The 11,871-nt window shown below is 47.8% G+C and overlaps 2 protein-coding genes across 3 annotated transcripts in view; one reads left to right on the forward strand and one right to left on the reverse strand.

Moving 5' to 3' along the window:
* Positions 1-2,037, reverse strand: part of LOC100127564 (uncharacterized loc100127564) — a 28,538-nt gene extending 26,501 nt beyond the window's left edge. The window contains exon 1 of the mRNA NM_001112932.1: positions 1,926-2,037. The gene's annotated coding sequence lies outside the window, so the exon portion shown is untranslated. The remainder of the gene's footprint in view (positions 1-1,925) is intronic.
* A 330-nt stretch (positions 2,038-2,367) lies between these two features.
* LOC116411566 (CD276 antigen-like) lies at positions 2,368-8,924 on the forward strand. Of its 2 annotated transcripts, none has more exons than XM_031904041.1 (6): positions 2,368-2,844; positions 5,872-6,264; positions 7,163-7,243; positions 7,891-7,974; positions 8,216-8,269; positions 8,351-8,924. In XM_031904041.1, exons 1-5 carry the CDS (start codon positions 2,793-2,795, stop codon positions 8,227-8,229), a joined length of 624 nt encoding a protein of 207 aa, XP_031759901.1. In that variant the 5' UTR covers positions 2,368-2,792; the 3' UTR covers positions 8,230-8,269; positions 8,351-8,924. The 2 variants fall into 2 exon arrangements, with proteins under 2 accessions (XP_031759901.1, XP_031759902.1); XM_031904042.1 differs by having other exon boundaries at positions 8,216-8,265.
* Positions 8,925-11,871: the final 2,947 nt, after the last annotated feature.

An 11,871-nucleotide genomic window follows, 5' to 3' on the forward strand; every position in this document is an offset into this window, starting at 1 on the left:
GATTTATTGAGAAATTCCTCCAAAACCCCACTAGCCCCGCCCATCTGTGCCACTTCCTGCTGGCTGAATTCTCTGGATGTGCAGGGGGGGCGGCGGCACTGTAGGATAGGAACCAATCAGCAGCTAGGCTGACCTGATAGGGAACTGAAGCCTGTCTGTGCTTGTGTGAGTGCAGGGCTGTGATTGGCTCTCCCCCTCCTACTGTGCTTCTGGCAGGGACCGTTAGGACACGCCCACCCCTCATGTGAAACCCAGACAGGGACCTGAGAGGATCTATAGGGAGCTCCAATAAAGGGGCCATTGTTACAGATAGGGTTAATGTTTAGCCCAAAGGGAAACCAGCACCGGATATTATTCATAATTGCCTACAGGGTTAGGGGTTTCATTTATCCAATATGGCTCCATATGATTCAGTAATATCCGGGGCTTTGGGTCAGGTCTCTGTATAATTGCTCCCCACCTTCCCTGTGAGAATGATGCTGAGCTCAGGGCCGGATTTTAAGAATGTGCACCCCTCGTCCCCCCCCCATGTGATTACTCCCCCCTTCCCCTCTGGGCACTTGCTCCCCCCACCCCCAGCGCTTGCCACACCCCTTTATGGATTGGCTGCACATCCCCAGTGCCACCCCCTGATTTGTGCTGCCCTAGGCCCGGGCCTTTGTGACTTGGCACACACTGAGCTATTGTTCTGTCTCTCTTTAAGACCCCCCATAACCACGTTACAATGGATGGGGGATACCACTCCCTGTGGGCGTGGCCATGCATAAAGAAAAGAGTAAGAACCCACTGGTTTGGTTCTAGGCTGTATAGGACGCAATTCCCCCAATAAGTCTTTGGGGCGTATGTATCATGGTGGCTCAGAGATTACTGAGAAAAAACAGTGTATTTATTGGGCATTGAATACATTTCAGCATTAAACACCGAGTACAAAGCGGCGGCCCCCCCGGCACAGCCACTTCCCTACATGCACCAAAAATGCAGTGAAATTTCATTTTGTACCATTTTATCAGTACGTATAACCCCGGATACGGTGCTGGAGCAGGGAATTGTTGAGCGATGGGTCAGTACATAAGAATGGGCCCCCTTGCTGGTCCCCATGACCCCCCCCCCCCCATAGTGATAAAAACAAGGTGAACTGAAGGGTTTGCAAAATGAATTTTTGGATCACGAAGCTGATTTGGAAGAGAACGTCGGGGCCTGGGGTCGTTCCAGGAGCAGCACCGAGCCGACGTTTTTACCTGTCACGGGACCCCTCGGCAGAATTAAATGGGGGCCTCTGCATTTGAGCCACTGGTTTGGAACTAAAGGGGTGGCCTATTCTTAGCAACTTTTCAATTGGTCTTCTTATTTTTGCCTTCTTCTTCTGACTCTTTGCAACTTTCAAATGGGGGTCACTGACCCCGGCAGCCAAACCCTATTGCTCTGGGAGGCTCCAGTTTTATTGTTATTGTTACTTTGTATTACTTTTTCTATTTAGCCCCTTCTCTATTAATATTCCTGTCTGTCTTTCAAACCACTGCCTGGTTGCTAGGTTAATTTGGGCCCTAGCAACCAGATAGCCACTCTCTACATCAAACTTGAAGTTATTTTAAAGGTGAGGAACCCGTTTAAATGCCCTGGTGCAAGTCTACAAGGGGTCGTTTAGTGTTGGCGGGGGGGGGGCAGGGGGCAGGGAGTGTAAAAAACAGACTGAAGGTGCAGCCATTTGTGCACATTGTCCAGCCGTTAGCACCTCTGGCTGCAGGACCTTAAGGAATTATGCACAGGGACCTGCTTTTCCCCCATGAGTACAGCCATGCCTGAGCCCTGCAGCTCTGTATTCATGGGGAACATACAGGGGAAGGGACATAGACTCCCCCCCTCCCTTGCCCCATAACTTGCATATCATCCCTTTTGCAGGCCTCAAAGGGCCCCCCCGTACTTACCTCCCGCCCTATGGGATTGTTGATCCAGCGAAAGGGTCAGTGTCGGCAAAGAAATAAGGTTTTGCTTGTCCTTTAAAGTAAAGGTCTGCCCTTGTACGTTGCACTAGTGCACACTAATCACTACTGGGCTTTCTGTGCGACACGGCTCATTAAAACTGTGAACTCCAGCAAATACGCCTACGCCCTAGTGTAAACATATAGTGCGCCCCCTGGTGGCGCTTGCACTTGTGGCCCCTGGGGTAACAGTGAGCAGAGGGTACAAGCTGATGGGGGTGAGAGGGGTATTCCCATGGGAAGCTGTTATAGCCATGTAGTTCAGCAGTTATTACCCCCCCCCCCGGGGGCTTTGCAGGGGCTGCTGGGAGTGGGGGGGGCATGGAATTTCCCTGGGCAGGCAGTCTCGTGGCTGTCTAGCAATGTGTGTTTGTTTATGAGACTTCCTTAATAGCGAGGGATGTTCTGTTTTCCTCTCAGTTCTGCCCCTGCCCATAGCCGTGCCAGCTCCTCGCTCTCAGTTCTGCCCATAGCCGTGCCAGCTCCTCGCTCTCAGATCTGCCCATAGCCGTGCCAGCTCCTCGCTCTCAGATCTGCCCATAGCCGTGCCAGCTCCTCGCTCTCAGTTCTGCCCATAGCCGTGCCAGCTCCTCGCTCTCAGTTCTGCCCATAGCCGTGCCAGCTCCTCGCTCTCAGTTCTGCCCATAGCCGTGCCAGCTCCTCGCTCTCAGTTCTGCCCATAGCCGTGCCAGCTCCTCGCTCTCAGTTCTGCCCATAGCCGTGCCAGCTCCTCGCTCTCAGTTCTGCCCTTGCCCATAGCTGTGCCAGCTCCTCGCTCTCAGGGCAGATTATTAGAGGTTCCCCCGGGGCACCATGAGTTGCCTACTCTTCACACTCGCCCTCCAGGCTCTCCGACTCACTCAAGGTTTGTATTTTACTGATTCTTTATACTTATTCTTTATGCTGAATACAGGGCTCGACTGTTTATTGCCTGTACTCGCTCCTCGTGCTACTGCTCTACCGCCCCGGCACTGCCTGCAGCTTTTAGCAACATTAAACAACATGAATGTGAAGCCAACACGGTTCCCCATATACGTGTAAGGGTTAAGGCTGGAACTGGGAGCCACAGGCAAGGCGGCTGCTTTGGAGATGGGTCAGAATCTGCCTCCTCCGGTAGTTGCTTCCAAAGGCAGACCCTCATTGTTATACCGGACCCAACACCCACGTACTTGGTTGCTATGGCCGAGCCCAGTTGCTACGATGCCCAAGCTGCAGCGCATTCCACTCACCATTTACAGGTTACTATTTTACACGCCAACCCTCAGAGAGTGGAGATCCAAAATCGAACATCCGTTGTCCTGGACCTGGACCAGTATGGTGTAGGCAATTACTTGCCCTTGCGGACTGGGAATGGACGACTGCAGGACAGCCAATTGGTCAAGAAAACCAGCAACCTAGATCCTTGTTTCTTACCCTTGGATCATTAGATGTTGATAGACTACAACTCTCAGCATGCTTTAAGCTTTTATTATATGTTGAAGAATTGTGTCTAAGAGGCTACCAAGATACCTCAATGACAGGACACTTGGTGGGCTCTAAGAGGCTACCAAGATACCTCAATGACAGGACACTTGGTGGGCTCTAGGAGGCTACTGAGATGCCTCAATGACAGGACGCTTGGTGGGCTCTAGGAGGCTACTGAGATGCCTCAATGACAGGACGCTTGGTGGGCTCTAGGAGGCTACTGAGATGCCTCAATGACAGGACGCTTGGTGGGCTCTAGGAGGCTACTGAGATGCCTCAATGACAGGTCCCTTGGTGGGTTGTAGGAGGCTACTGAGATGCCACAATGACAGGTCCCTTGGTGGGCTCTAGGAGGCTACTGAGATGCCTCAATGACAGGTCCCTTGGTGGGCTCTAGGAGGCTACTGAGATGCCTCAATGACAGGTCCCTTGGTGGGTTGTAGGAGGCTACTGAGATGCCTCAATGACAGGTCCCTTGGTGGGCTCTAGGAGGCTACTGAGATGCCTCAATGACAGGTCCCTTGGTGGGCTCTAGGAGGCTACTGAGATGCCTCAATGACAGGTCCCTTGGTGGGCTCTAGGAGGCTACCGAGATGCCTCAATGACAGGTCCCTTGGTGGGCTCTAGGAGGCTACCAAGATGCCTCAATGACAAGTCTCTTTGGTGGGCAGAATTATGACAATATGCTAAATTGTTCATATAATCTGAATTTTCTTTTTTTTTTTAATCACAATTGTATCACAGTTTTATAATTTCACTGATAAAGTTAAGTTAAATAAGTTATAATTACAGAGCTAATTCACACTTGATATAGGATGTATAATTACTGGTATGGGATATGAGATCCTTTACCCTGATGGGTTTCATAACGTTCATAGTTCAATGTAAATTCCCTGTTTATTACAGTGCGACTTTTTGTACAAAGTGCAAGCCCTGTTGCCATAGTGCCGGGGTTTCAGCTCAAGGAGTGGAAGGGGATTTTACAGCAGTGCAGTTGGGGAATTCTGCCCATAAACGGACCTTGGGTTAAAGTTATGTAGGTTTTAGCCCAGCCAATCTCCATATATACCTACAGGCAATCGTATATACTGTATCCTTATACAGAGTGTATATACCCTTAGGCAGAGCGTATATACCCTTATACAGAGCGTATATACCCTTATACAGAGCGTATATACCCTTATACAGAGTGTATATACCCTTATACAGAGCGTATATATACACCCTTATACAGAGCGTATATATCCTTATACAGAGCGTATATACCCTTATACAGAGCGTATATATACACCCTTATACAGAGTGTATATACCCTTATACAGAGCGTATATACCCTTATACAGAGCGTATATATCCTTATACAGAGCGTATATACCCTTATACAGAGCGTATATATACACCCTTATACAGAGCGTATATATCCTTATACAGAGCGTATATACCCTTATACAGAGTGTATATACCCTTATACAGAGCGTATATACCCTTATACAGAGCGTATATATCCTTATACAGAGCGTATATACCCTTATACAGAGCGTATATACCCTTATACAGAGTGTATATACCCTTATACAGAGCGTATATATACACCCTTATACAGAGCGTATATATCCTTATACAGAGCGTATATACCCTTATACAGAGCGTATATACCCTTATACAGAGTGTATATACCCTTATACAGAGCGTATATATCCTTATACAGAGCTTATATACCCTTATACAGAGCGTATATATACACCCTTATACAGAGCGTATATACCCTTATACAGAGCGTATATATACACCCTTATACAGAGCGTATATATCCTTATACAGAGCGTATATACCCTTATACAGAGTGTATATACCCTTATACAGAGCGTATATACCCTTATACAGAGCGTATATATCCTTATACAGAGCTTATATACCCTTATACAGAGCGTATATATACACCCTTATACAGAGCGTATATACCCTTATACAGAGCGTATATACCCTTATACAGAGTGTATATACCCTTATACAGAGCGTATATACCCTTATACAGAGCGTATATACCCTTATACAGAGTGTATATACCCTTATACAGAGCGTATATATACACCCTTATACAGAGCGTATATATCCTTATACAGAGTGTATATACCCTTATACAGAGCTTATATACCCTTATACAGAGCGTATATACCCTTATACAGAGCGTATATATCCTTATACAGAGCTTATATACCCTTATACAGAGCGTATATACCCTTATACAGAGCGTATATATCCTTATACAGAGCGTATATATCCTTATACAGAGCGTATATATCCTTATACAGAGTGTGGGCAATATTTCCATTGGTCACTATGCCCAATATAAGGTACAGTTGGTCCTTAGTGTTATGTAATTTCACTTACTAACCTTTTTATTTCTTATTATTGAATTATTTCTCAGCTTATTTCGATTGCCCAAACCCGAGGCAGCACATTATAGCCCAGGGCAATACAGACGCCATGTTGCCATGTTCGTTCTTGTGGCGCGGGGAACCTTCGGAGGAATGGAAGGTGGTTTGGCAGAAGGAGGAAGATGAGGATGAGCTGGTGGTGCACTACCAGAATGGGGCAGACCAAGACGACAAGCAGAACCAACGGTTCCACAGTAGAACCTTCATCAGGAAGGACTGGTTTGGGCAGCGCAACGCCACACTAAGGCTCTCCAGGGTTTCCAGCAGGGACTCGGGTGCATATCAATGTTACCTGATGGGCATCCCGGTGGGACCCGGACCCATGATTCCTTGCTGCAGGGTCACCCTTGAAGTGTATCAGGCACAGAAGGAAGAGAGAAAAAGTGAGTGTTGGGTGAATATAAGGGAAAATGACTGGGGGGAACCTGGCTCCACCCCCAGAACTGGAAGTTTAGCTATGGGTTCTGGGAGTTGTAGTTGCACAAGAAGTAAAAATCCCCAGCCCTGGGCAGATATCTCTCAATAAATTCTAGTGGGGATGGTGAGATTGATCAGGTTGGAGCAGGTTGGATAAGGAATGCGGACAGACCGGTACCGAGCCATAACCTGTATCCGTGATTGGCCACGTGGCTTTTGTAGGTTAAATTCCTTTGTTAAAATATTTAGGTTATGGGGTTCCCTACCAAGAGAGGGGGAATGAGTGATTCATTGGGAGTGGGAAGGAAAGGGGATCTCACCATAAGCATAGGAAGGGGTTCCTTACTGTAAGGGCAGTCAGGTTATGGGATTCCCTACCCAGAGAGGGGGAATGAGTGATTCATTGGGAGTGGGGAGGAAAGGGGATCTCACCATCAGCATAGGAAGGGGTTCCTTACTGTAAGGGCAGTCAGGTTATGGGATTTCCTACCCAGAGAGGGGGAATGAGTGATTCATTGGGAGTGGGGAGGAAAGGGGATCTCACCATCAGCATAGGAAGGGGTTCCTTACTGTAAGGGCAGTCAGGTTATGGGATTCCCTACCAAGAGAGGGAGAATGAGTGATTCATTGGGGGGGGGGGAGGAAAGGGGATCTCACCATCAGCATAGGAAGGGGTTCCTTACTGTAAGGGCAGTCAGGTTATGGGATTCCCTACCCAGAGAGGGGGAATGAGTGATTCATTGGGGGTGGGGAGGAAAGGGGATCTCACCATCAGCATAGGAAGGGGTTCCTTTGCACATTTTAATGAGGAATTATATTTTCCCTTTGATACATATGCCTTTACATGCCAGATTTCTCTCTCAGGCTTCTCCAGGGAGATGTACATCTGCTTCCTTGTGTGGGCGCTAGTCAGCTCGGCCGCCCTGCTGTACGTCGTCATTAAAGGTAATGGCTGTATCTGCTTCTATGTGCCCCAGTGACACGCCAGTTAAAGGGATATTGATATCTTCTAGATTTGAATTGGAGCGTGTGACTGTGCCTTTAAGAACCTGGCTCAAATTCCAAAGGGGAACCGCCCTCACCCCTCCCACCTCATTACTCTATTGGGTAATTAATTCCAAGGGGAAACAGAACAGAGAACCCCCCCCCACATTAGGCACACCCCCAAACACTTACATTAGCACACGGGGCAGCAAATGGGGGTGTATGTCAATAACACCCCAAAAACCCATATGACATTAAACCACACACATCCAAACCACTTCTTAGTTGCTAAGGAAACTTGGACCCTAGCAACCAAACAGCTGCTCAAACTCCCAACTGGAGAGCTCCTGAACTGAAAATGAAATAACTCAAAAATGACAAATAATAAAAAATGAAGACAAATTGCCCTTTATCCAGCTTGGGGCCCATATCATTATAATCCTGGAAGTCTTCACCCAATGGGCAGGGCCGTTTTACTAAATGGGCAAAAGGGGAATCTGCCAATGAGATCTTTGCTCTGGGCCCACTGGCCAATGGGGTGCAAGGGTCGGTTGGGCCACTAGAGAATTGCTCAGTAAATGCCATGTTCCCCTTGGTCCCCCCTGTAGCCCCCGGCAAGAAGCAGACGATCACCTTCTTCCTAATGTTGTCTTTCATCTTGGGGACCCTACTGGTGTATTTCATCAATAAAGGTACGAGAGTGGGGCATAACTGACTCAAATTATAGGGCAAGAAGCCAGGGGTAAATATAAAAGGGTATCATGAATTTGCACCTTTACCTTAGGGAGAGCATACTGTCTCTAAAGCTCCACCCACTCATGGGGTATGCAAATAAGCAGTTCTGGGAATATAAATGACTTGCTTTATCCATTTTGGGGGGGGGGCGGGGTTTAAATGATGACACAGATATAAGAACCAATCTCTGCGTTACAGGACATAAAACATAGCGATTGGATGCGTCGGAGAGGGGAAGGAACCGGAAGGTAGGTGGGTAATGCTCCCACTGACTTACCTGCCTAGTGTCTGTGTATAATGTGCATCACGGCTTCATGTTGTGTTTTGTTCTAGGAGGTTCTGTAGAAAGATCCGGATTCTGCTGCAAAGCTGCTGCCCTTATACTCCTTATTCACCTTCTATTTAACCCTTTCTACTCTACGGTGCTGTCAGGGGAGGGTTAAAGTACAGCACTAAATCTGGGACCTTCGTGTCTACGGAGTCTTCTGCTTGGCAATTATCTGGTTCTAGGTTTCCAGAGATGATTTAAGGGAGGTTCTATGAATCCGGCCGCTCTTACCGTTATAATGTGAATGAAATGTTTGTCCACGAGCCCCTGAGGGAGTGAGGCAGGCGCCCCCATACGGGAATACAAATAATTCTGTTCTGAGAATGGGCAGAGGGGGTGCAACCATCCAATCACATGAGACTTTCTGCCTAAAGACACAATTTACAAAACTGGAGCAAAATTTACTGTGGATTAGTAACCCATAGCAACCAATCAGATTTTTTTTTCATTAAAGCAATACTGACATGGGAAAACATGTTATTTTACAAAACCCAAATCAGTTAATAGCAGAATCCTGCATTGTAATCTGTTTTTCCCATAGGGCTAGCCATATTCTTCATTTCCCAGGGTGCCACAGCCATGTGACCTGTGCTCTGATAAACTTCACTCACACTTTACTGCTGCGCTGCAAGTTGGAGTGATACCCCCCCCCTCACCCCCAGCAGCCGATCAGCAGAACAATGGGAAGGGGGCAAGATAGCAGCTCCCAGTAGGTATCAGAATAGCACTCAATAGTAAGAAATCCAAGTCCGGCTTGGGACTCCTCCAGTTACATGGGAGTAGGAGAAACAATGGGTTAGCTGAAAGCAGTTCTAATGTGTAGCGCTGGCTCCTTCTGAAAGCTCAGACTCAGGCACACTTTACTGCTGCGCTGCAAGTTGGAGTGATATCCCCCCCCCCCCCCTCACCCCCAGCAGCCGATCAGCAGAACAATGGGAAGGGAGCAAGATAGCAGCTCCCAGTAGGTATCAGAATAGCACTCAATAGTAAGAAATCCAAGTCCGGCTTGGGACTCCTCCAGTTACATGGGAGTAGGAGAAACAATAGGTTAGCTGAAAGCAGTTCTAATGTGTAGCGCTGGCTGAAAGCTCAGACTCAGGCACACTTTACTGCTGCGCTGCAAGATGGAGTGATATCCACCCCCCCCCTCACCCCCATCAGCAGAACAATGGGAAGGGAGCAAGATAGTAGCTCCCAGTAGGTATCAGAATAGCACTCAATAGTAAGAAATCCAAGTCCGGCTTGGGACTCCTCCAGTTACATGGGAGTAGGAGAAACAATAGGTTAGCTGAAAGCAGTTCTACTGTGTAGCGCCAGCTCCTTCTGAAAGCTCAGACTCAGGCACACTTTACTGCTGCGCTGCAAGTTGGAGTGATATCCCTCCCCCTCACCCCCAGCAGCCGATCAGCAGAACAATGGGAAGGGAGCAAGGTAGCAGCTCCCAGTAGGTATCAGAATAGCACTCAATAGTAAGAAATCCAAGTCCGGCTTGGGACTCCTCCAGTTACATGGGAGTAGGAGAAACAATAGGTTAGCTGAAAGCAGTTCTAATGTGTAGCGCTGGCTGAAAGCTCAGACTCAGGCACAATGCACTGAGATGGCGCCTACACACCAATATTACAGCTACAAATACATTTGTTGGTACAAGAACAAAAGGTTAAATGGCAGAGGGAATTATTTGCTGTGTAACAGTGTCATTTAGGGATAAAAAGTGCCCCATAATCCCTTTAAGGGATATTTTGGTGATCCCCAAACGAGCGGATCTTTCCCCAATACCCCCACCTTGAAGTGTATATCATTAAATTGATCAGACTGTTTGGCACAAGACCAATCAAATCACATGATGGACTCCTCGCCCCAACAGGATTTTTAAACCTAGCCGATTGACATCCACTGATTTTCGGTCAGATATCGGCGAGCGACCTTTAGTCTTACTGCGGTTGGCTGAACGAAGCTAATTGCTGATTGGATCCCACAGGTTACATGTCAGGGGCCCCGCTGTATAGAAAAGCAATTGCCCAGTGTTCTTAATGCTGCAACAGTCTCAAGGACAAGTAAACCCTCAGCATTGTTGGCTCAGAGATTGTTGGGACTGGAGTCACAACACCTGAACTTGTATCTCTTACCTCCTCATTCCGGGGCTCCTGATTGGCTGGACTGTATGTATTTATATTTATGTAAGTAATAGTAATTGTGCAGATGTTATGTTGTTTAATACACTTTATGCAACATGCATTTCTCAAAGGGCAGCTATAAGCACTACAACTCCCAGCAACCTCAGGTACTATGACTGTTTGAGCTTGCTGTCCCAGGTGTAATATAGAGGAACAAGCACAGTCCCAATAATGTATGTTTAATGTACATTCCCAGTGTGACTAATATTCTATATAAGCTTCTCTATAGCATTTTGTGCTCCAATAACTTACTGTATTTGCACTAAAAATACTTATTATATAATAAAGACATTGCTTTCATTTGCATTCTGGTCTCTTTCATTGTTTCTGTCTCTTTTAGCACCAACCCCTGCTTGAGTTGCCTGCCCCTCCCACAGTGTTTAGAACCAATCAGTGCTTGAGATCCCTGCCCCTCCCACAGTGTTTATCACCAATCACTGCTTGAGCTAAAGGAGACACCTGGTCGGAGGGAATACATATGGGTAACTGAGACCCACTTCCGTATCCAGACCTCCCAGCCGAGTCCAAAAGCAGACTTTGAACTACAACTCACAACTCAAGAGATCCTGAGAGTTATACCGGTAGCTTAAGGATCAACTGTAGAAAGTAACAAATGGCAGCCTCCCCACATCCCAGTAGAAAGTAATGGTACAATCTCACAGGGGCGGGCTAAGCCGACCGGGCGCCCTAGGCAACCCGGTCGGCCAACTCTGCCAACCTCCCCGCCCCCCCCCAACGGCGCATGCGCGCCAACGCACAGGAGGCGGTGGGGGGGGCGGGGCGATTAGATCGGCCATTGCCGCCGTCGCTAATGACAAGCGGCGGAGGCAATGACAAAGTAGCACTAGGGGTAGGCAGGAGAGGTACCTGCCTGGCGCCCCTCAATCGTTGCGCCCTAGGCAGCTGCCTCTTCTGCCTACCCCTAGTTCCGGCCCTGCAATCACATACCCTATAGAGCAAGGGGTAGAACAGACAGGTTGAGCCCAGAATAGGATAGAAATGGGAGCCTCTGTCTATACTGTCCCATTGCATGCTGGGTATTGTAGTTTTATATTAATCCTAGCTGTAGGCTAATTATTAGCTACAAACTACATTACCCAGAATGCAATGGGACAGGCACACTCGGGAAAAAAACTTTGGCTAGTTTCCAAACCACAAACCAAGGCTCCAAAAGGTTTGTACTTTGGAAACCTGCCCGGGCTTTAAATTAGTAGCCCAATTTGGCGGAAAATCTGCCAACCTGGCACCCCAGACTTTCCTCCCAACAACCACTCGTACCGGCTGCGTCATTGCGTGAAATAGACTAGCGGTCCCTCCCAGTCCTACTGACTCCTCCCACTTCAGCTTCTCAC

The sequence above is a fragment of the Xenopus tropicalis genome, chromosome 6 (genome assembly GCF_000004195.4).
Source record: "Xenopus tropicalis strain Nigerian chromosome 6, UCB_Xtro_10.0, whole genome shotgun sequence".
Lineage (NCBI taxonomy): Eukaryota > Metazoa > Chordata > Amphibia > Anura > Pipidae > Xenopus > Xenopus tropicalis.